The sequence below is a fragment of the Stenella coeruleoalba genome, assembly GCF_951394435.1.
Source record: "Stenella coeruleoalba genome assembly, chromosome: 3".
NCBI lineage: Eukaryota > Metazoa > Chordata > Mammalia > Artiodactyla > Delphinidae > Stenella > Stenella coeruleoalba.
This window is the reverse complement of record NC_137148.1, coordinates 27,659,362-27,685,225: the sequence shown is the minus strand read 5'-3', so window position 1 is coordinate 27,685,225 and position 25,864 is coordinate 27,659,362. Positions and strand designations below refer to the sequence as shown.

Below are 25,864 nucleotides of genomic sequence, written 5' to 3'. Positions count from 1 at the left end.
TGGAAGGGCTGAGTCCTGGGGCTTGTTTCACCTTTGTCATTTGAAATGACAGAGTGGTCATTGTAAGGAACCTGGCACAAATGTTCCAGATTCCAATAGAGATACTCATATTCTTAATAACATTGTACACAGCAAAAATAATAGTAAAAGCATTTAAAGAAAATATAATTCTATTGAGTTTTTCTGTCTTTTCTTGAGTTCTTTATTTAAAAATTAATAATAGCTGTTTTGGAAATGTAAATTCTTTATTCTAGCATACTTTGATGAAAAACATCTAAATACACATGATTGTGAATTCAGACAGACACTAGGAACATGTCTTGGTGATTAGACGAAGCTACCTAGATTTGGAGTTAATATAGCTGGGCCTAACTGTTGCTACCAACTTTGTGATGTACTGCAATAAGCTAGGCCTTATCTCAAGTAATGCTGAACCAGTGATTACCAAACTGAGTTTTTAATCCCCACTTGAAATATTCAGTAATCATGAATATTTGTTCAGTAATCATGGAAATTTCTGCTCTAAAGATAGGTTATATTTTATACTATATACATGTATATCTTTGTAACTTAATAATATGTCATAGAAAAAAAATGCTTGTTCCAGACTTACCTGGAAACATTCATTTTTTAATTTCCAAACTGAAAAAGGAAAAATGAACCCTCTTACTAAATAATTAGTGGGGAATGGGTTGACATACAAGGTGTGGAACTAGAGATGAACTGTCAAGTATTTTTTCTAAATAAAGTAAACATTTATTCAGCATCTACTGAATATTCACATCTGCCAGGTGCAGTGTCAGGCACTGAAGATACAGTGAAAAAAGGCACGTCCCTACCCTTTATCTCTGAAAATGACACCATGTGATTTTTACCTGACTTTGTCCCTGTTGTGGACCAGTGTTCCAGGTCATGTGGAGGCGGAATTCAGAAGAGAGGAGTGACTTGTCCAGGAGGGCTGTGTGACTGGACAAAAAGGCCCACATCCATTGCACCCTGCAATGGGCAACCTTGCTGTCACTGGGCCACTGGGAACTGGGACCTGGTAAGAGTCAGTTATAATCTCTTTCATTTATTTTTTTAAAATAGCATTTGTTTCCTTTTGATTTTAAAAGTCATATATAATCCCTGTAAATGTTCAATGTATACATTGATTTAAAGTGTGTTTCTATATATTTCAGTTCTGTATTTTACTTTTCTGCTCTCTAATACGTCTAAGTCTGCTAAAACTTGACCCATGGCTGACATGGTGGTCAGTGTTAACTATCCTGAGTTCAGAAGAGAAAAAGATCAAATACTTTCAAAAGAGAAAAAATCAAATACCGAAAACTAGCCCAAAGGCACAAAGCCTAAGGAAAAGTGATTTGGGGTCCTAACATCTTGGATCCTCTGGCTTTTTGCAGAGCAAATAGGAGTTGCATGTGCCCTGAAGCTTGAGGCTTAGCATGATTTAGTGAATTTCAGGTCTCTTGTCAACCTGCAGATTATCAGTTTGCTAGATGGCCAGCTTGTTTGATGGAAGGACAAATGAAATAGTTAAATTGTAAATGAGAGAAAGATTTATGATTCTTACAAAGTTTATTGTAGAAATAAGACTATCAGTGACACTGAAAATAAAAAAATTCTTCCACAGACAGATTCTTCCATCACTCTGACTTATTGTATCCTAGGTTCTCTAGAAAATAAAGCTGAGGCAAAATCTAATACTTTATAAGGAAATACAATGTCAGGGAATCAGGAGTGACAGAAAAGAGGAAGGAGGCAGGGAAGGAGGAGAATCAAGTATGAGGTGGGGCATTACCAGGCTGACCATTTTTCCTAACTGACCACTGCTTGGTGTCAAGAGCAACTGATTGCCTGCTCTCGAAAGAAGGTCTTTTAAAAGCTGTTTGAACTACTGTCTCTTGGAGCAGTTTGTCCAGAGGCAGGAAGAGAGGAGATTATCTACCGGCTCCTATCTCCCAGGATTGTGTAAAAAGTCTCCCCTTAGATGGGTAGCACCCCCCATTGTCCTGGGTTATTTATGTGTGGGCAGGTCCCACTGTGTCTCACATCTCATTGACAACAAGAAAATCCATTGTCAGGGTAAGAGGCACACAGCAAGGGCATGCATGAAGTGCAGGCCAATGAGTTGTGCTTCCATGAATCTGGTTCCCACCTCAGCTGGGGCCCATCAAAGGCCAACATCTGGGAGACAGGTGAGCCAAGAGGATCTGATATACTAACCCCGCAACTATTCATATTTTTTTAAGTAACTTGTTCTTGTGTAAGTATATTTTGATGGTTATAATTATAACAGAGGCTAATGCAGTATTTTACCAAACATAATCCCAAGATATTTTTAGGTTGCTATGTTCTTAGCAGTTGTCATTGTTATAGTTGTGTAGTTATACCTGCAGAGCCATGATCAATTTGAATGCTAGCAGGTACTTTTTTTTTTTTTTTTGATTTATTTTTGGCTGCCTTGGGTCTTTGTTGCTGTGTGTGGGCTTTCTCTAGTTGCAGCTAGAGGGGGCTACTCTTCATTGTGGTGCGTGGCTTCTCATTGTGGTGGCTTCTCTTGTGGAGCACAGGCTCTAGGTGCGCAGGCTTCAGTAGCTGTGGCACGCGGGCTCAGTAGTTGTGGCTCACAGGCTCTAGAGCGCAGACTCAATAGTTGTGGCGCACGGGCTTAGTTGCTCTACGGCATGTGAGATCTTCCCGGACCAGGGCTCGAACCCCTGTCCCCTGTATTAGCAGATGGATTCTTAACCACTGCACCACCAGGGAAAGTCCTGTGGCATGTACTCTTAGAAAAGGCTCCTGCTGGTGCATCCAACTCAAGGTTGTATTGGTCTCTTCCCACTCAAATCCAGGAAGAACAAGATGACTTGTTATTGCTAAAGGACCATTGTACATTAATCAGTTAGCCTGCAACAAATAAAAATACATATTTTACTATTTTTATAGCTTAAAAAATGCCTAGTAGACAATGAAGAATGACATCAACCATTCCCTTAGACAGAACCCATAGTATTTTCTATGAATGCCCTATATTCATTGGCATCTAATGCTGATTCACGATGAATTGGCAAAGGAGATTCTGGTGTCTGGGCAAGCTTCTGGCTATGCATTCTACTAAGCTGTCTGCCAGGTCCAGGACCAGTTTTCACCCTACCCCCATGGGTCATGTGAACAACAATGTCATACAGTTGTATTATTTTTCATATGAAGAAAATTTAATTTATATTTAGGCATCTTACAATATCTCCCTTGGAAATATACATTATTTCCTATTTTTTGGAGGTTCAGTTATTTCTAATACCAATTTTCCTCATCCATCTTTGATTTCACAACCTGAAAAATTGTCCTCAACAGATAAAGATGTGTTTCAGGATTAGGCTTTTCATAAATACCCTGGAGCCCTGTGTAACAATTATAAGCATCACTAATCAAATCAAATGTGACCATCAGAAAAGAAAATTTGATACACTATGAACTGTCATGAGAATGCTATAAATTTGGGCCCATCCAGGGGAACAAAATCCTATAGATTAAAAACTACAGATAAACATTTTTAAGTGTCACTGTCAACTTCCCAAGGCTCTAGTACCTTATCATTCATTGTAAAGGAAATTTGGATAATGCAGTTTTCTTTCTGGCAAGAATGATGATGATACCCCAGTAAATATGACAGTAGTAATGATGTGTGAAACATAAGCTCTCAGGGTACACACTGAGAAGAGGAAATTGTCAAAAACATTCTCATTTTCCTGTAAGAATGCAGGCTGCTCCTCATTTTGACATTTAGGTAATGTCAGTGTTAGGTAACACTGAGGTTGTAAATTGTGAAGTTTTGTGTGGTTGTTCTTTAGCCAGATTCCAGTGCATTTCTTTGGTTATAATCATCTGTGTGAAGTTAGAATAGAAAGTATTAAAATCAGTGAGAAACTTAAAATCCATAAAGTATCTGACCCAGTAACTCTACCTTTAATAATTTAACCCACAGATATACCACCAGATGTAATCCTAGATGACTATAAAGAATGTTCATTGCCACCTTGTTATAATAGCAATTCCTGAAAATAATCTAAATGTCCATTGATGGAGGAACTGGTTAATTTATTAATTTATTATAGTACTGCCCTTTTAAGAATGAGGTAGACATGTATTTCTGAGATGTAAAAATTTCCAACAGCAGAAGTACAGAATTTCCTTAGAGGGAGGTAGAAGTAGCAGTCTCTTGGAGGTGGAGATGAGTTAAAGTTTCCTTGGAAGAGCCATGTACGACTAATTCATCAGTTGTGCATATCAGAGAATAGGGGGCAATGGAGGTGGCTCCACCTACCAAGCCAGCCTTTAGGATTGTCCTTGACCTCTTTACCTATTATTAAGAGAAAAGGAGAAGTTACCAGAGTTCAAGTAAGACATATGGATGGGTCAAATATATACATTTGCCTCTGTTCCCCAAACTCCATTAAACAGCCAGAAAAAGAAAAAAAAAAAAACTGCTAAAAGTGGCACAAACCCACAAAGAAAGAGAAGAGGACAGGAGACAACGGCAAAGTGATGGGGTCAGTACACTTTTGGAAGATAGAAGTAAGTAGCCAGCTGTGTCCTGGGTTTAAGAGGTGGCTTTACTTTCTAATGTGAAACTGACTGTGCCTTAGCATCACCCTGGGGCAGCTGGTGGTGTCCAGGAGAATGAATGTCTGCTCCAGATTTAGATGCCTACTTGGGCTTTTATTTGGTTTGGGGTATTCCTGTCTTCTGCTCTGCAAGTTGGGGGAGCAAAGCTAGTGTCCCAGGAGACTTGTGCCACGGCTTGTTTGCAGTTTACACAAACTTGTTCACATCAAAGCTCCAAGTAGAATCTGATTGGCAAACTCCAGCTGCAGCATATGGAACTTCTAGATGTTCACTACCTTGAATGGGTGTCAGTGCCACTGAACCATGGGGGAGAGGAGTCGAGGGGCGGAGCCACGCTCTCCCTCTTCCTGGGAGAGCAATGGTCTAAGTCAAGGGCCGGTGAGCTTGAGGCCTTCCTCTCCTCACTCCTGCAGGAAGGGGGCAGTTAGGACCCCTCTTAAGCAGTCTTCTATTTCTTACCACTAAATTGGTTTCTTTTTTCATCCAAAAGTTGGAACTCCCCCAAATATGCTGTAGAAGCCAAATCTGAATTCTGAGATTTTGAAATATCTTAAACCATGAGAGAAGGTCTAGTTCTGTCCCATCTCTGATCAGCAGGCCCTCTGTCCCTTCCTCTCCTCTGAGTCAGACAGCTCTAGCAAGCAAGGTTACTTGGCTAGTTCCTAATGCACTGATGGGAGCCATCCCATTAAGGACGACCTCTACTCGAAACATGACCCTCTGGACATCAGATGCCTCATTTAGCAGGAAAAGGCATTGATTGGATACATCTATGTGACTGCGGGCATTTGTGGCTGTAGAGTCCTTGACCATAATGTTATATGTAATGGAAACTATCTTATAAGCCTGAAAAAATAAAGTTTTTATTTTCTAAAAAACAAAGTAGATACCCAAACTTACAATTGACTTAGTAGCATGTCAGAGAAAGCTAAAAACTGTCTATAGCAGAGATTTCCAGGTACAGCTGAAGGCAGAGGTGAGGGTAAAGGGAAATGGGAGTTGGTTGAAAGTTTGTAAGAGAAGCAGTTGGATCTTTAGAAATTTTCCTACATCCCAACCATAGCCTGGAGGTCTTCTCTCTGATACCTTGGAATCAGGCATAGTTGATCAGGGCAAAAGGATTAATTATCTCACCAGTGATTCAGTGATGAAAATACAGTAAATAGTGTGATATCCCCCTCCCCTACTGAGCTCCACAACGGCAGGGGACCAGCTTAGCCTCAAGAGGAAAAAAACTACATAAGAGACCTCTTCCTGCTCACCTTCTATAAAGCCATGTCTCAACAACTGCCACCCATGGAACATCCAGTCAGCTCATTGGTGCCTCATCTTAAATATACATAGATAGCGTAGGATTTCTGGACATTTGAGAAAACCTATCACACCAAGAAAAAAATAACAGAATGAACAGAACAAAAGGAACGCCAAGGAATAGAGACCATGAAAGAACTCCTCATAAAAAATATATAATTAGTCTCTTTAGGGAAATAAGAGACTATATCCATGAGCTAGCTTCTTATCAAAGGTATATAAAAAGCATATAAGGAGAATTTAGAAATTTTTAGAATAGCAAAGGTGAAAATTCAAACATGAGACTGTGAAAATAATGTGAAGAAATCTCTCAAGAAAATGAGGACAAAGACAAAATGAGATAAAAGATAAGGAAATTAGAGGATCAGGCCAGCAGGCACAACATCAAAACAATAAGATTTCAGAAAGGGAGGATGGATGGGATTGACATGTATACACAGATGTATATAAAATTGATGATTAATAAGAACCTGCTGTATAAAAAAATAAACTAAAATTCAAAAATTAAAAAAAAGGGAGGATGGAGAGGGAATGGAAGTGAGGAAATTATCAAAGAATTAATACAAGAAAAATTTTCCAAAACTGAAGGACATGTGTCTCCATGTCCTTCATTAAATGCTATGAAAAAAGGAAAAACGTCAGAGGAGAGGAATATCTGATTCTACAACACCCAAAAACAAATTTTATTTTACATGGTTGTTCCAAGAATTGAACTCAAGGATATTGCCTATGTACTTACAGTGCCTGACATGTATTAATAGTAAGTGCAAGAAAATTATTAAAGGACTTCCCTGGTGGCACAGTGGTTAAGAATCTGCCTGCCAATGCAGAGACATGGGTTCGAGCCCTGGTCCAGGAAGAGCCCACATGCCACGGAGCCACTAAGCCTGTGCACCACAACTACTGGGCCTGCACTCTACAGCCCATGAGTCACAACTACTGAGCCCATGCACCACAACTACTGAAGCCTGCATGCCTAGAGCCCATGCTCCACATCAAGAGAAGCCACTGCAATGAGAAGCACGCACACCGCAGCAAAGAGTAGCCCCTGCTCACCGCAACTAGAGAAAGCCTGCGTGCAGCAAAGACCCAATGCAGCCAAAACTAAATAAATAAATAAATTTATTTTTTTTAAAAAAAGAAAATTATTCAATTGAGATGTTTGCATTAGTTTGTACCAGTTTTAAATCATCAAATGGTTTCTTTATTTGATCTCTGTTGGTTGAGTGATAGCACTAACAGAGTCCAGTCTTCATGTTTCTATTTTATAGCTTCTCACAGAGAGTCTTTGCTGATCATCTGCTGAGCCCTGGGAATCAACCTTTCCACACAGGCCAGTTTAAGCTGAAGAGAAGCATCCAGGACTGAAAGAGCATAGTACAGAGTTCAATGTAGGGTGCAAACAATTCAGTTGCTCAGCAATCTTAGCTTAGAGCTAAGCCCCAACTAAGCCCCATCCCTACTTTGGGTGCTCAGTTCTGCACAAAGATCCCTTATTTTTATTGGATACAAAGAAGTGGAACTGAGCATTAAGAGAGTTACCTTGTCTCTAAAACCCCAAACTCACAGCATTACCACAATTAACAAAACCCAAATCAGTAACCATGCTTCCTGCTTAATCCTCTAATTTAATACAACACAAATTCATGCATCTTCTCCATCACAAGTTATTTAAATTAGCTAATAAATGCACAGGCAGTGACCTCTCTGCTTATTTTTGTGCTTGGCTTGGAATTAGCTCTTCCATCTTGTTTGTTTGTTTTGTATTTTTAATTTAATTTTTATTTTATATTGGAGTATAATTGATTTACAATGTTGTGTTTCCAGTGTCCAGCAAAGTGATTCATTTATACATACACATATATCCATTCTTTTTCAGATTATTTTCCCATATAGGTTATTACAGAATATTGGGTACAGTTCCCTGTGGGTCCTTGTTGACTATCTATTTTATATATAGTAGCGTGTATATGTTACTCCCAAGCTCCTAATTTATCCCTCCCCCCAACCTTTCCCCTTTGGTAACCATAATTTTGTTTTCAAAGTCTGTGAGTCTGTTTCTGTTTTGTAAATAAGTTCATTTGTATCACTTTTTTAGATTCCACATGTGATATCATGATATTTGTCTTTCTCTTTCTGACTTACTTCACTTAGTAGGATAATCTCTAGGTCCATCCATGTGGCATTATTTCATTATTTTTATGGCTTAGTAATATTCCATTGTATATATGTACCATATCTTTTTTTAAATCATTTTTTTAATTGGGGGCATAGCTGTTTTACAGTGTTGTGTTAGTTTCTACTGTACAGCAAGTGGAGTTCCCTGTGCTATACAGCAGGTTCTCATTAGTTATCTATTTTATACATATTAGTGTATATATGTCAATCCCAATCTCCCAGTTGTCCCCACCTGCCCTCTCCCCCCTTGGTGTCCGTATGTTTATTCTCTACATCTGTGTCTCTATTTCTGCCTTGCAAACCAGTTTGTACCATTTTTCTAGATTCCACATATATGCATTAATATTTGTTTTTCTCTTTCTGACTTAATTCACTGTGTATGACAGTCTCTAGGTCCAACCATGTCTCTACAAATGACCCAATTTCATTCCTTTTTATGACTGAGTAATATTCCATCATATATATGTACCACATCTTCTTTATCCATTCGTCTGTTGATGGACATTTAGGTTGCTTCCATGACCTGGCTATTGTAAATAGTGCTGCAGTGAACACTGGGGTTCATGTGTCTGTTTGAATTATGGTTTTCTCAGGGTATATGCCCAGTAGTGGGATTGCTGGGTCATATGGTAGTTCTATGTGTAGTTTTTTAAGGAACCTCCATACTGTTCTCCATAGTGGCCATATCAATTTACATTCCCACCAATAGTGCAAGAGAGTTCCCTTTTCTCCACACCCTCTCCAGCATTTATTGTTTATAGATTTTTTGATCATGGCCATTCTGACTGGTATGAGGTGATACCTCACTGTAGTTTTGATTTGCATTTCTCTAATAATTAGTGATGTTGAGCATCTTTTCATGTGCTTTTTGGGGCCATCTGTATGTCTTTGTTGAAGAAATGTCTATTTAGATCTTCGGCCCATTTTTTGCTTGGGGTTGTTTGTTGTTTTGATATTGAGCTGCATGAGCTGTTTGTATATTTTGGAGATTAATCCCTTGTCAGTTGCATTGTTTGCAAATTATTTTTTCCCATTCTGTGTGTTGTCTTTTGTGTATGGTTTCCTTTGCTGTGCAAAAGCTTTTAAGTTTGATTAGGTACGATTTGTTTATTTTTGTCTTTATCTTCATTACTCTAGGAGGTAGATACACAAAGATATTGCAGGGATTTATGTCAAAGTGTGTTCTGCCCATGTTTTCCTCTAAGAGTTTTATAGTATCCAGTCTTACATCTAAGTCTTCAATCTATTTCGAGTTTTTGTGCAAGGTGTTATGGTGTATTCTAATTTCATTCTTTTATATGTAACTGTCCAGTTTTCCCAGCACCACTTATTGAAGAGGCTGTCTTTTCTCCATTGTATATTCTTGCCTGTAACAACCTCGTTTAACAGAGGAAGAAAACGAGAGGTTGAATGAGATCCAGGACAATGTGTAGTGAGTGAAAAAGCCCAAGTCTCCTGAATTCTGGTCCAGTACCTCCAGTACCCTTTATCATATTCTGGCTTGATTAACTTCACTTGTTCTTCCTTCTGTCCTCTGTTGCACACTTTTATTTACTCAGGATCAGTTGAGTAGCTATTTTCTTACTTTTCTCTTGTCCATATCCATGGAAAATTTGATGTGAATTCACTGAATAAAATTACCTTTAGGTTTAATGAGAGTAATCTCTGACGTTATAAAACAGACATAAAGTTCCATGCTGATCGCCTTGCTCTAGGCTTTATGAAGAGTAGAGTAAAATAAAGTAGTGGATGTTAAGAAGAATTTGATGTTTCGCCTCTTATCCCACATTGGAGTTTTATGGGAAACAGGGTTTGGTAACAGTATTCTGAGTTTCAGTGGTATCCACTGTGGGTATTTTTTTAAGCCTAGTAATCTTGTTGACCAATAATATTTCAAATGGCAAATGGGATATTTAGGGCCTGGAGATTTTTCCAGAATTTACCATGCAGCTGTCTTTTTCGGCCAATCAATGGGTATTTACTGAATAGTCAGGCTGTGTTTAGCACTCACCTACTTACCGTGCAGAACAAAGAAAGAGAAACTGGTTTCTGCCCTCTGGGAGATTTTGTTTATATAAGACAGATGAGGCGAAAAGTAGTAAAACATGAAATAGAATGTAAACCATAAGAGTATATGTGGGTCACTATAGCCAAAAGGTGGAAGCAACCCAATGTCCATCAACAGATGAAAGGATAAAGAAAATGTGGTACCTACATACAATGGAATATTATCCCACCTTATAGAGGAAATTCTGACACATGCTATAACATGGAGGAAACCTGGAGACATTATGCTAATTGAAAGAATCAAGTCACAAAAGGACAAATATTGTATGATTCTACTTTTATGAAGTACCTCAAATAGTCAAGTAGACAAAAAATAGAATGGTGGTTGCCAGGGACTGGGGCAGGGTAGGTTGGGGGTACAGAGTTTCAGTTTGGAGAGATGAAAAACTCCTAGAGATGGATGGTGGTAATGATTACAGAGCAATGTGAATGTATTTAAGGCACTGAACTGTACTGTGAAAAAATGGTTAAAATAGTAAATTTTATGTTTTGTATATTTTACCACAATAAAAAAATTTTTTAAAGAGCATATGTATATATAATAAATTCAGACACATTTTCTTACATCCCCAGGATGGTTTCCCAGGCCAGAGAATCTCCCTTCTGCTTCCAGGCAGCCACATCATGACATTACATGAATCTTGTCTGTTAGGTGGCTTGAGGCCACACGTGGTACAGCTAGGTCCATTCCAAATTCCCTCTCCATTCCACCTTGCTTTTTCCTCTCCCTCTTCCCTTTTGATCCTCCCTCAGCTTTCCTCGTAACTCTGTCCCCTCTCCTCACATCTGACTCCCAGTCCCAAATCAAAACCAGTTCAGAGAAACTGGATTGCCGAGGCACCAGAGTCCAGATATGAAATTGTTTTCTATTTTGCTTGCAGTTCAACCTCTGTCCACATTCTTCAGAGAACCCAATTGTAAATTAAGCTGAATTCAGTTCACACAATCTATAATATAAACTCTTCCGAAATTCACATCTCCAAATTATTAGTGCCTTTATTCTATGACTCCTTCAAAAAGCCTTGTGATAATTGAGGCTTGACCCTATTTGATGACCGTGGGGTTAAAGCAGTTATGCTGGAGTTTCCCTGGTGATCCTGGGGGAGAATTCTGACTCTCTCCCTGTGCCCCTCTCTTCCAGTGCACTGCATCCTGTGGAGGTGGCTTTCAGAAGAGGACTGTCCATTGTGTTGCCTCAGAGAACAGTAAAACTGAAGACCAGGACCGATGCCTGTGTGATCACGAACCCAGACCCCTAGAATTCCAAAAATGCAACCAGCAGGCCTGCAGGAAGAATGCTGGTAGGTGAATGGCTTTGCTCAGGGGCACAGAGCTTTTCATAAATAAGTTGTCCTGCATGACTTGATTTGTGGGTAGTTTTAGTCCCCTTTTAAGCTAAGAATGTTAATGCTGAAGAGGCCAGCCAGCTCCCCTGGGAGCCATCTGTCTGATTCCGTGAATTTCGACATTAATTCCTTGAGGGATTATCTCATCCATTTTCCTAACTCAAAGCACGTTTACACTGACTTCATCCCACACAAATGAGAATCACTTCCATTTTTTCAAAGATTTCTGAGAAATGCTCTAACCTTTCTCAGGAAACCAGTCAAGTACTGAATGGACCTATCAATCTTGTACTGCTGTCTGAGGTCAGGTTCCATAGAAACAGACCCTGAGGTGCAAACTTGTGTGCAAGGGATTCATTCAGGAAGTGCTCCCAGGGAAGATAGCTAAGGGAGAGGGAAACAAGACAGAAAAGGGAGGAAGCACAGCTGGGCTGCCATCTCAGGCACATTCCTAGCTTCAGCCTGCTCCCACAGGGAAGCTCCAGGGTGAAAGTTATATCAGAGTTGTCTGCTCTTGAGGCCAACGAGCTGAGAGTTTACATACCCACACCTTTCAGCCATTGGCCAACAGCTACCCAGGGAAAGTGGATTTGCAGGTATTTAAGGCTCTTTACCAGTGGTAGTCTTTTTCCAAAGATTCTTAAGGATGAGAAGTAGTGAAACCTGCTGTTTATTAATCTGCTCCTACCTCCTTCCAAGCACTGAGGGCTGGCATTCAACAGAGACTGCTGTCAGAGTTAATATCCTGAGAAGAGTTTCCCTAAGGATTGTTTATTTACAAATCATGTATTTACTTAACAGATATTTGCTGGGCACTTACTTTGTGTTAAACATAATGTCAAACAAGGAACAAAATCACCAACCAGTGAGATACTGATCAGGGCAGTAAGGGTGTTATGACAGCACTTGGGAAGGGTATCATATGGAAACTGGGGAGAGGAGGGAAGGCCTCCAGAGGAAGTGAAGGATGAGTAGAGAGGTCAGGGGAGAGGTTCCAGGAGCAGCTTTCAGTGTCTGTAGTAAGCAGGAAGAAGATGATGTCATGGCATATGAGTCTAAATGCAGTACACAGTTCCAGGGGAGTTAGGAAACAGTAGGGCTAGAGGGGTAAGCTGCAACTAGAGGATAAAGAGCCTCATGAAGCAACGCTGATGAGTTTGGACTTTATCCCTAGGGCAGAAGGGAGCCATTCAAGTATTCCAAACAGGGGAGTGATGATAAGAAAGTCATGCAGGCTGCACTGTGGAAGATAGAGAAAGGAACCAGTTCAGAGACTACAGCTGCACCCCAAGCAGTTGTACGTGGCATGAACTAAGGCAGTAGAAGTGCAGATAGAGAGAAGTGAGTGGATTCAAGAGCTACTTAAAAGAGACACCTGACAGGACATTGTGCCGGGGAAAGAGGAGGGAGAACAAAGCCCAGATTTCCGACTTGGGCAGCTGAGTAGATGAGGCTACCATTCTGTGAGAGACGAAGCCCAGGGGTGGGTTTGGGAATGGGGAAAGGTAATGCATTCTGTTTGGGACATGTTTGTTGAGGAGCAGATAAATCATTTAGGTAGGAGTGGTCTGTGATTGGTTTTTACACAGGTGCAGAGGTCAGGAGAGAGGTGTGGGCTGGAAATCCTGAACACAGTGCACTGAGGGGAAAATGCTTCAGGTCTAATGATCACATGCAACTTCTTTCTGACCAACTTGCATTTGAGGCTGGCTGTCATTGACCTTACTTGAACCTCCAAACAGAGCTACCTAGGGCTCATTTTCAGAGGTATTATTAAGTTTTAGCCTTCCAGACTCTTGCTACTCAGTGTGGTCCCCAGCTGCACTGGCATCACCTGGGAGCTTGTTAGAAATGCGGGATCTCAGGCCTCACCCCAGCCCTCCTGAATCAGAATCTGCATTTAAACAAGATTCCCAGGTGATTTGGATGCACGTTAAAGTTTGAGCAGCACCCTGTTCTATTTTTTTAAATTTTATTGAAGTATAGTTGATCTACAATGCTGCATTAATTTCTGTTGTACAGCAGTGATTCAGTTATACATTTACATATTCTTTTTCATAGTCTTTACCATCATGGTTTATCACAGGTTACTGAATATAGTTCCCTGTGCTATGCAATAGGAAGGACCTTGTTGTTTATCCATTCTATATATACTAGTTTGTGTCTGCTAATCCCAAACTCCCAATCCTTCCCTCCCCCCTCCCCCATGGCAACCACAAGTCTGTTCTCTGTGTCTTTGAATCTGTTTCTGTTTCATAGATAGGTTCATTGGTGTCATATTTTAGAATCCACATATAAGTGATATATGCTATTTGTCTTTCTCTTTCTGAATTACTTCACTTAGTATGATAATCTATAGGTACCTCATTGTAGTTTTGATTTGTATTTCTCTAATAATTAGCAGTGATGAGCATCTTTTCATGAGAAGCACCCTGTTCTAGACCAAGGGGTCAATTTGGGACACTTCCTTTCATGTCATCTCATCACATTCTTTGGTACCATGCTTTTAAAATGCTGAGAGTATAGAATCCTTCTAAGCTGTGATGGTTTTTTATATAATTGAGGCAGCAGCACAGTCTTGGTTGATCATGCCTAGTGTTACTGTTTTTTGTCTTTGGACGTACCACACGGCATGTGGGATCTTAGTTCCCTAACCAGGGATTGAACCCGTGCCCCCTGCAGTGGAATTGCAGAGTCTTAACAACTGGACCACCAGGGAAGTCTCTATTGGTTATTTTTAAATTATATATACATTGCACTGCCCAGCAATAAGACAGTTGAAGACAATTTTCAATCATCAAAATTGGGTTAAATGCATATCTGGTATTTTTTACATTGAAATCTCACACTGAAGAGATGATGACTAATGGTTAGCTGACAATGGATGTAAATAAAAATGAATTCCACTCACCAAAAATTATCAGGGCCACAAAAGGTAATTACAAGTTTCTCTCGAAGGCAGAGTCATGCTTACTCATATAGAAACAATAGGAAAGAGCAGCTGCAAGAAATTCCTTGATTTAAAAGAAGCCGACCACCCACCCTAACCCCTGTACCCTCTAAAATGCTTTGAAAATAAGCCATTCAATGCCCAGATTCTTCTCAGCCAGCCAGCCATCACAGTAAACATGCCCCCATGCCCAACTTGTAAAATCAGGTGTGAATTCATGTAAGGTTTGTTTTCCTCCAGGCCATTTTACTTTCTTTAGGTGCCATCTAAATTGTTAATGACTTAGAATCTAAATCAGAACTACTATTTCCATAGTGGGAGCTATAGAACTCTTTCCAAGCGTATGGGTTAAAAAAACATCAAAATATACAAACAGCTTATGAAGCTCAATATCAATAAAACAAACAACCCAATCAAAAAATAGGTGGAAGATCTAAATAGACATTTCTCCAAAGAAGACATACAGATGGCCAACAAACACATGAAAAGATGCTCAACATCACTAATTATTAGAGAAATGCAAATCAAAACTACATTGAGGTATTACCAGTCAGAATGGCCATCATCAAAAAATCTACAAACAATAAATGCTGGAGAGGGTGTGGAAAAAGGGAGCCCTCCTGCCCTGTTGGGTTTGTATCAATGTAAATTGATACAGCCACTATGGAGAACAGTATGGAGGTTCCTTAAAAAACTAAAAATAGAACTACCATACAACCCAGCAATCCCACTACTGGGCATATACCCTGAGAAAACCATAATTCAAAAAGAGTCATGTACCACAATGTTCATTGCAGTACTGTTTACAATAGCCAAGACATGGAAGCAACCTAAGTGTCCATCGACAGATGAATGGATAAAGAAGATGTGGCACATATATACAATGGAATATTACTCAGCCATAAAAAGGAACGAAACTGAGTTATTTGTAATGAGATGGACGGACTTAGAGTCTGTCATACAGAGTGAAGCAAGTCAGAAAGAGGAAAATAAATACTGTATGCTAACACACATATATGGAATCTAAAAAAGCGGTACTGATGAACCTAGTGGCAAGTCAGGAATAAAGACAGAGACGTAGAGAACAGACTTGAGGACACAGCAGAGTAGGGGAAGCTGGGACGAAGTGAGAGAGTAGCACTGACATATATACACTACCAAATGTAAAATAGATAGCTAGTGAGAACCTGCTGCATAGCACAGGGAGATCAGCTCAGTGCTTTGTGATGACCTAGAGGGGTGGGATAGGGAGGGTGGAAGGGAGATGCAAGAGGGAGGGGATATGGGGATGTATGTATACATATAGCTGATTCACTTTGTTGTACAGCAGAAACTAACACAACATTGTAAAGCAATTATACTCCAATAAAGATATTAAAAAACAAAGAAAAACAAAAGGGCAACATGCACCCCAATGTTCACTGAAGCACTATTTACAATAGCCAGGACATGGAAGCAACATAAATGTCCATCAACAGATGAATGGATAAAGAAGAAGTGGTACATATGTACACAGTGGACTATTACTCAGCCATAAAAAAGAACAAAATTGGGTCATTTGTAGAGACACAGTTGGACCTAGAGACTGTCATACAGAGTGAAGTCAGAAAGAGAAAAACAAATATCGTCTATTAACACATATATGTGGAATCTAGAAAAATGGTACAGATGAACCTGTTTGCAAGGCAGAAATAGAGACACAGGTGTAGAGAGCAAATGTATGGACACCAAGGAGGGAAAGCGGGGGTGGGATGAATTAGGAGATTGGGACTGACATATGTGCACTGCCATGTGTACAAGATAGCTAGTGGGAACCTTCTGTATAGCTTAGGGAGCTCAGCTCAGTGCTCTGCAGTGACCTAGATGGATGGGATGGGGGAGGAGTGGGAAGGAGGTCCAAGAGGGAGGGGATATATGTATACACGTAGCTGATTCACTTCATCATACAACAGAAACTGACACAACACTGTAAATCAACTATACCCCAATTTTTTAAAAAGTCAAAAAAATTCATCCAGAAATATTTACTGAATATCAGCTATCTTCTAGGCATTATATTCATGATGATTAAAAAAACAAAAGCAAAACCCTTATGCACACCATTGTTGGGTTGTTGTTGTTGTTTAATTTGGGGAATGAGTGGTACAGAATGCAATAGAAAAATACAGAAAGTAATAAGGATAGTACTTAAAGTTGATACAAATAAACATTTGAGTCAGCAGACTTAAAATTTTTTCTTCCAGTTTTATTGAGATATAATTGACACATAGCACTGCATAAATTTAAGGTGTACAGCATAATTATTTGATTTACATACATTAGGGACTATCACAATAAGTTTACTGAACATGCATCATCTCATAGATACTAAATTAAAGAAATAGAAGTTTGTTTTCTTGTGATGAGAACTCTTAGAATTTACCCTTAAAAACTTTCATATATATTGTACAGCAGTGCTTATTATATTTATCGTGTTGTATATTACATCCTTAATATTGTAACTGGAAATTTGTGTATTTTGACTGCCTTCCTCCACTTCCCCCTCCCCTACACCCACCTCTGGTAACCACAAATTTTATCTATTTTTCTGAGTTTGTTTTTGAAGTATAACAACACTGTGTTAGTTCTTGGCACACAAGATAGGGATTTGATATTTCTATACATTTCAAGCTGATCACAATGATAAGTCAAGTTACCATCTGTTGCCATTCAAAGATATTACATAGTTATTGACTATATTCCCTACACTGTACATTTCATACCCATGACATTAATTTTATAACTGAAGTTTGTACCTCTTAACCTCCCTCACCTACATCTTTCCTCCCCCTACCCCACACCCCTCTGGCAACCACCTGTTTGTTCTCTGTATCTATTAGTCTGTTTCTGTTTGGTTTTGTTTTTTAGATTCCACAAATAAGTAATACCATGCAGTACTTGTCTTTCTCTGAGTTATTTCACTTAACATAATAACCTCTAGGTCCATCCATATTGTCGTAAATGGCAAGATGTCATTCGTTTTCATGGCTGAGTAATATTCCATTGTGTATATATATATACCACATCTTCTTTATCCATTCATCTGTTGATGGGCATTTAGGTTGCCTCCATATGTTGGCTAGTGTAAATAGTGCAGCAATGAACATAGAGGTGCATATATCTTTTCTAATTAGTGTTTTCATTTTCATTGGATAATACACTGGAGTGGAATTGTTGTATCATATGGTAGTTATATTTTTAATTTTTTGAGGAACCTCCATACTGTTTTCCATAGTAGCTGCACCAATGTACATTCCCACCAACAGGGCACAAGGGTTCCCTTTTTTCCACATCCTGGCCAATGTTTATTATTTGTTGTCTTCTTGATGCAAGCCATTCTGAAAGGTGTGAGGTGATATCTTATTGTGGTTTTGATTTGCATTTCCCTTTTCATAAGTGATGTTGAGCATCTTTTCATGTACCTGTTGGCCATCTGTATGTCTTCTTTGGAAAATTTCTATTCAGATCCTCTGCCCATTTTTTAATCAGGTTTTATGTTTTTTGATGTTGAGTTGTATGAGTTCTTTGTATGTTTTGGATAGTAGCCCCTTATCAAATACACTGTTTGCAAATATCAATTTCTTCTCCCATTCAGTAGGCAGCCTTTACATTTTGTTGATATTTTCCTTCACTGTGCAAAAGCTTCTTAGTTTGATGTATTCCCATTTGTTTATCTTTGATTTGTTTCCCTTGCCTAAGCAGACAGATCCAAAAAAAAATTACTAAAACCAACATCAAAGAGCATACTACCTATGTTTTCTTTGAGAGGCTTTATGGTTTCCAGTCTTAGGTTTAAGTCTTTAATCCATTTTGAATTTATTTTTGTGCATGGTGTGAGAGAGTAGTCCAGTTTGATTCTTTCCCATGTAGCTGTCCAGTTTTCCTACCACTGTTCATGAAGAAGCTGTCTTTTCTCCATTGTATATTCTTCACTGCTTTGTCATAGATTATTTGCCCATATAAGAGTGGGTTCATTTCTGGGCTCTCTGTTCCATCCCATTGAACTGTGCATCTGTTTTTGTGCCAATACTATACTGTTTTGATTACCACAGCTTTGTAGTATAGTTGGAAATCAGGTCACGTGATACCTCCACCTTTGTTCTTTCTCAAGATTGTTTTGCCTATTTGAGGTCTTTTGTGTTTCCATACAAATTTAAGAATTATTTGTTCTAGTTCTGTGAAAAATGTCATTGGTATTTTGATAGGGATTGCCCTGAATCTGTAGATTTCCTTAGGTAGTATAGTCGTTTAAACAATACTGATTCTTCCAATTCATGAACACAGGATATCTTTCCATTTGTTTGTGTCATTTTCAATTTCTTTTATCATTGTCTTATAGTTTTACAAGTACAGGTCTTTTACCTCCTTAGATTTATTCCTTGGTATTTTATTCCTTTTGATGTGGTTGTAAATGGGATTGTTTCCTTAATTTCTCTAATAGTTCATTGTTAGTTATAGAAATGCAACAGATTTCTGTATATTAATTTTGTAACCTGCTACTTTACTGAATTCATTGATGAGCTCTACTAGTTTTCTGGTAGCATCTTTAGGATTTTCTATGTTTAGTGTCATGTCATCTTCAAACAGTGACAATTTTACTTCTTCCTTTCCAGTTTGGATTTATTTTATTTTTCTGATTGCTGTGGCTAGGACTTCCAATACTACGTTGAATAAAAGTGGTGAGAGTGGACATCCTTGTGTTCTTCCTGATCTTAGAAGAAATGCACTAAGCTTTTCATTATTGACTGTGATGTTAGCTGTGGGCTTATCATATGGGCTTTATTGTGTTGAAGTATGTTCCCTCTAAACTCACTTTCTGGAGAGTTTTTTTTATCATAAATGGATGTTGAATTTTATCAAAAGCTTTTTGGCAGCTGTTGAGATGATCATATTATTTCATTCTTCAATTTGTTAATGTGGTGTATCATATTGATTGATTTGCAAATACTGAACCATCCTTGTATCCCTGGGATAAATCCCACTTGATCATGGTGTATGATCCTTTGAATGTATTGTTGAATTTGGTTTGCTAATATTTTGTTGAGGAGTTTTGCATTTGTCCATTTATGATACTGGCCTGTAATTTTCTTTTTTGTGATCTCTTTATCTGGTTTTGATATCGGGGCAATGCTGGCCTTGTGGAATGAGTCTGTAAGTATTTCTTCCTCCTCAATTTTTTGGAATAGTTTGAAGAGGATACATGTTACTCTTCTCTAAATGTTTGGTAGAATTCACCTATGAAGTCATCTGGCTCCAGGCTTTTGTTTGTTGGGAGGTTTTTTTTTATTATTATTGATTCATTTTTCATTACTGGTAATCAGTCTATTCACATTTGCTATTTCTTCCTGATTCAGTCTTGTGAGATTGTACATTTCTAGAAATTTGTACATTTCTCCTAGGTCATCCATTTCATTGGTGTATAATTGTTCATATAATTTCTTATGATCCTTCGTATTTCTGTGGTATCAGTTGTTACTTCCTTTTCACTTCTGATTTTATTGATTTGGGCCCTCTTTTTATCTTTTCAAAGAACCAGCTCTCAGTTTCATTGATCTTTATTATTGTTTTATTAGTCTCCATTTATTTATGCTCTGATATATATGATCTTTTTCCTTCTAACTTTGGGTTTTGTTTGTCCTTCTTTTTCTAATTCCTTTAGGTGTAATGTTGGGGTTTTTTTTGAGATGTTTCTTGTTTCCTGAGGTAGGCTTGTATGACTAAAATTTCCTTCTTAGAACTGCTTTTGTTGCATCCCACAGACTTTGGATCTTTGTGTTTTGTTTTTATCTGTCTATAGGTATTTTTTGATTTCTTCTTTTATTTCCTCAGTGATCCGTTGGTTGCTTAGTAGAATGTTATTTAGTCTCCACGTTTGTGTTTTTTGAAGTTTTTTCTTGTAGCTGATTTCTAGTCTCATATATTGTATTTGGAAAAGATGCTTGATATGATTTCAGTTATCTTAAATTTACTGAGACTTGTTTTGTGGCATAATGTGATCTATCCTGTAGAATGTTCCATGTACATCTTAAAGAATGTTTATTTGCTGCTTTTGGATGGAAGGTATATATATGTGTGTGTGTGTGTGTGTGTGTGTGTGTGTGTGTGTGTGTGTCTCCATTTGGTTTAATGTATCATTTTTTTTAAGGAAAAATTTTTTATTGAAATGGGTAATTGGAACTGGGAAAGAAATGTGGGGATATTTATCTGTTTCTTTCATACATAGAGTGTGTTTGTGATTTGCAGTGTCTGAATTAAGGTTTCATTAAGATCTCACTTTCATCAAGAATAGGTTCATCTGAAGAAAAACCAGCCAACCAAAAGGAAAACCCTTAAATCACAAGATACCATTGCCAAAGTCAAAGAACATATGTGAAGTACATATTCTCTAGTCAAGCGGATCCGTGCTGTGTTTTTTTTATTGTTTGCCACTTTATTATGCTTCTCTGATATTACATTTTTATAAATTGAAGGTTTGTGGCAACTCTGAGTTGAGTAAGACCATTGCCACCATTTTCCCAACAGCATTTCCTCACTTAGTGTCTCAGAGTCACATTTTGGTACTTCTCACAATATTATAAGCTTTTTCATTACTACTAAATTATGGTGATCTGTGATCAGTGATCTTTTTTTAGAGCTCTTATACTTATTTTTTTTAATTTTTATTTTATATTGGAGTATAGTTGATTTACAACGTTGTGTTTCAGGTGTACAGCAGGGTGATTTAGTTATACATATACATATATCCATCTTTTTCAGATTCTGTTCCCATATAGGTTATTACAGAATATTGAGGAGAGTTCCCTGTGCTATGCAGTAGGTCCTTGTTGATTATTTTATTTATAGTAGTGTCTATATGTTAATCCCAACTTCCTAATTTATCCCTTCCCCCCACCTTTTGCCTTTGGTAACCATAAGTTTGTTTTCTAACCTGTGAGTCTGTTTCTGTTTTGTAAATAAGTTCATTTGTATGTTTTTTATATTCCACATATAAGTGATGTCATATGATATTTGTCTTTGTCTGACTTACTGTACTTAGTATGATAATCTCTATGTCCATATGATAATCTCTATGTCCATCAATTTTGCTGCAAGTGGCATTATTTCATTCTTTTTATGGCTGAGTAATATTCCATTATACGTATATACCACATCTTCTTTATCCATTCATCTGCGGATGGACATTTAGTTTGCTTCCATGTCTTGGCTATGGTAAATAATACTGCAATGAATATTGGGGTGGCTGTATCTTTTTGGAGTATGGTTTTCTCCAGATATATGCCCAGGAGTGGGATTACAGGATAATATGGTAGCTCTATCTTTAGTTTTTAAGGAACCTTCCTACTGTTCTCCATAGTGGCTGCACCAATTTACATTCCCACCAACAGTGTAAGGGGGCTCCGTTTTTTCCACACCCTCTCCAGCATTTACTGTTTGTAGACTTTCTGACAATGGTCATTCTGACTGGTGTGAGGTGATACCTCATTATAGTTTTGATTTGCATTTCTCTAATAATTAGTGATGTTGAACATATTTTCATGTGTTTTTTTGCCATCTGCATGTCTTCTTTGAAGAAATGTCTATTTAGATCTGCCCATTTTTTGATTGGGTTTTTTGTTTTTTTGATATTGAGCTGCATGAGCTGTTTGTATATTTTGGAGATTAATCCTTTGTCAATTGCTTCATTTGCAAGTATTTTTTCCCATTCTGTGAGTTGTCTTTTTGTTTATAGTTTTCTTGGTGGCGCAAAAGCTTTTAAGTTTAATTAGGTCCCATTTGTTTATTTTTGTTTTTATTTTTCTTACTCTAAGGGGTGAATCCAAAAGGATATTGCTGCAATTTATGTCAAAGAGTGTTCTGCCTGTGTTTTCCTCTAAGAGTTTTATAGTATCTGATCTTAAATCCATTTTGTGTATATTTTTGTGCATGGTTTTAGTACATTCTCTAACTTCATTCTTTTACATGTAGTTGTCCAGTTTTCCCAGCACCACGTACTGAAGATACAGTCTTGTCTCCACTGTATATTCTTGCCTCCTTTGTTATAGATTAATTGACTGTAGGTGTGTGAGTTTATTTCTGGGCTGTATATCCTGTTACATTGATCTATATTTCTATCTTTTTGCCAGTACCCTGCTGTTTTGATTACTGTAGCTTTATAGTATAGCCTGAAGTCAGGGGGCCTGATTCCTCCTGCTCTGTTTTTCTTTCTCAAGATTGCTTTGCCTATTTGGGGTCTTTTATGTTTCCATACAAATTTTAAGTTTTTTGTTCTAGATCTGCAAAAACTGCCATTGGTCATTTGATAGGGATTGCATAAATCTGTAGATTACCTTGGGTGGTATAGTGACTTTGACAATATTGATTCTTCAATCCAAGAACATGGTATCTTTCCATCTGTTTATGTCATCTTTTTTTTTTTTTCATAAGTATCTTACAGTTTTCAGAGTACCAGTCTTTTGCCTCCTTAGGTAGGTTTATTCCTAGGTATTTTATTCTTTTTTACGCAATAGTAAATGGGACTGTTTCCTTAATTTCTCTTTCTGATCTTTCTTTCTTTGTGTATATAAATGCAACAGATTTCTGTGTATTAATTTTGTTTTGTTTTGTTTTTTGACATCTTTATTGGAGTATAATTGCTTCACAATGGTGTGTTAGTTTCTGCTTTATAACAAAGTGAATCAGTTATACATATGTTCACGTATCTCTTCCCTCTTGCGTCTCCCTCCCTCCCACCCTCCCTATCCCACCCATCCAGGGGGTCACAAAGCACTGAGCTGATCTCCCTGTGTAATGTGGCTGCTTCCCACTAGCTATCTACCTTACGTTTGGTAGTGTATATATGTCCATGCCTCTCTCTCGCTTTGTCACAGCTTACCCTTCCCCCTCCCCATATCCTCAAGTCCATTCTCTAGTAGGTCTGTGCCTTTATTCCTGTCTTACCCTTAGGTTCTTCATGACATTTTTTTTTCTTAAATTCCATATATATGTGTTAGCATATGGTATTTGTCTTTCTCTTTCTGACTTACTTCACTCTGTATGACAGACTCTAGGTCTATCCACCTCATTACAAATAGCTCAATTTCATTTCTTTTTATGACTAATATTCCATTGTATATATGTGCCACATCTTCTTTATCCATTCATCTGATGATGGACACTTAGGTTGTTTCCATCTCCTTGCTATTGTAAATAGAGCTGCAATGAACATTTTGGTACATGACTCTTTTTGAATTATGGTTTTCTCAGGGTATATGCCCAGTAGTGGGATTGCTGGGTTATATGGTAGTTCTATTTGTAGTTTTTTAAGGAACCACTATACCGTTCTCCATAGTGGCTGTATCAATTCACATTCCCACCAGCAGTGCAAGAGTGTTCCCTTTTCTCCACACCCTCTCCAGCATTTATTGTTTCTAGATTTTTTGATGATGGCCATTCTGACTGGTGTGAGATGATATCTCATTGTAGTTTTGATTTGCATTTCTCTAATGATTAATGATGTTGAGCATTCTTTCATGTGTTTGTTGGCAGTCGGTATATCTTCTTTGAAGAAATGTCTATTTAGGTCTTCTGCCCATTTTTGGATTGGGTTGTTTGTTTTTTTGTTATTGAGCTGCATGAGTTGCTTGTAAATTTTGGAGATTAATCCTTTGTCAGTTGCTTAATTTGCAAATATTTTCTCCCATTCTGAGGGTTAATTTTGTATCCTGCAACTTTACCGAATTCATTGATGAGCTCTAGTAATGTTCTGGTAACATCTTTAGGATTTTCTATGTATAGTATTATGTCATCTGCAGGCAGTGACAGTTTTACTTCTTCTTTGCCAATTTGAATTCCTTTTATTTATTTTTCTTCTCTGATTGCCGTGGCTAGGACTTCCAAAACCATGTTGAATAAAAGTGGTGAGAGTGGACATCCTTGTCTCATTCCTGATCTTAGAGGAAATGCCTTAAGTTTTTCACCATTGAATATGTTGTTAGCTGTGGGTTTGTCATATATGGCCTTTATTATGTTGAGGTATGTTCCCTCTATGCCCGCTTTCCAGAGAGTTTTTTTAATCATAAATTGGTTTTGAATTTTGTCAAAAGCTTTTTTTGCATCTATTGTGATAATCATGGTTTTTATTTTTCACTTTATTAATGTGGTGTATCACACTGATTGATTTGTGGATATTGAAAAATCCTTGCATCCCTGGGATAAATCCCACTTGATCATGGTGTATGATCCTTTTAATATATTGTTGGATTCAGTTTGCTAGTATTTTATTGATGATTTTTGCATCTTTGTTTATTGGTGGTATTGGCCTGTAATTTTCTTTCTTTTTTTTGGGGGGGGGGGTGGCTATCTGTCTGGTTTTGGTATCAGGGTGATGGTGACCTCATAGAATGAGTTTGGGAGTGTTCCTTCCTCTAAATTTCTTTTTTTTTTTCTGTATGTGGGCCTCTCACTGCTGTGGCCTCTCCCATTGTGGAGCACAGGCTCCGGATGCACAGGCTCAGTGGCCATGGCTCATGGGCCCAGCCGCCTCGCGGCATGTGGGATCCTCCCAGACCGGGGCACGAACCCATGTCCCCTGCATCAGCAGGTGGACTCTCAACCACTGTGCCACCAGGGAAGCCCCTCTAAAATTTTTAAAAATAATTTTAGAAGGATAGGTGTCAACTCTTCTCTAAATGGGTAGGGCCAGGTCTTGGCATCAAAATGGGGGCCTACAGGACAACTCACACTAGGGAGTACTCCCCAGTACCTTTGCCACCAGTGTCCTTGTCCCCACAGTGAGCCACAGCCACCCCCCCCCACCTCACCAGGAGACCCTCCAAGCCCAGCAGGTAGGTCTGGCCCAGGTGCCTATGAAGTCACTGCTTTTTCCCCTCGGTCCTGGTGCACACGAGACTTTCTGCGCACCATCCAAGAGTGGAGTTTGTTTCCCCCATTCCTGTGAAGTTCCTGCGATCAAGCCCCACTGGGCTTCAAAGCCAAATGCCCTGGGGGCTCCTCCTCCCAATTCCAAACCCCTAAACTGGGAAGCCTGACATGGGGCTCAGAACCCTCACTCCTATGGGAGAACCTCTGTGATATAATTATTTTCCAGTTTGTGGGTCACCCACCCAACAGGTTTGAGATTTGATTGTATCACAGATGCACCCCTTCTACCAACTCATTGTGGGTGGCTTCTTCTTTGTTTTGGAAGTAGAATATCTTTTTTGGTAGGTTTCAGTCTTTTTTGTTGATGGTTCACAGTTAGTTGTGATTTTGGTGTTTTCTTAAGAGGAGGTGAGCTCAGGTTCTTCTACTCCACCATCTCGTCCTTGGACCCTGTTCCAATCTGTGTTAATGTGGTCCGTGAACC

General features: G+C 38.5%; 1 protein-coding gene across 1 annotated transcript in view; it reads left to right on the top strand.

The window, feature by feature from the left end:
• The window catches only part of ADAMTS12 (ADAM metallopeptidase with thrombospondin type 1 motif 12), a 384,522-nt gene that overhangs the window by 346,596 nt on the left and 12,062 nt on the right, over window positions 1-25,864 (top strand). Inside the window, exons 21-22 of the mRNA XM_079918928.1 lie at window positions 902-1,045; window positions 11,327-11,486. Coding sequence (XP_079775054.1) covers window positions 902-1,045; window positions 11,327-11,486 — 304 coding nt within the window. The remainder of the gene's footprint in view (window positions 1-901; window positions 1,046-11,326; window positions 11,487-25,864) is intronic.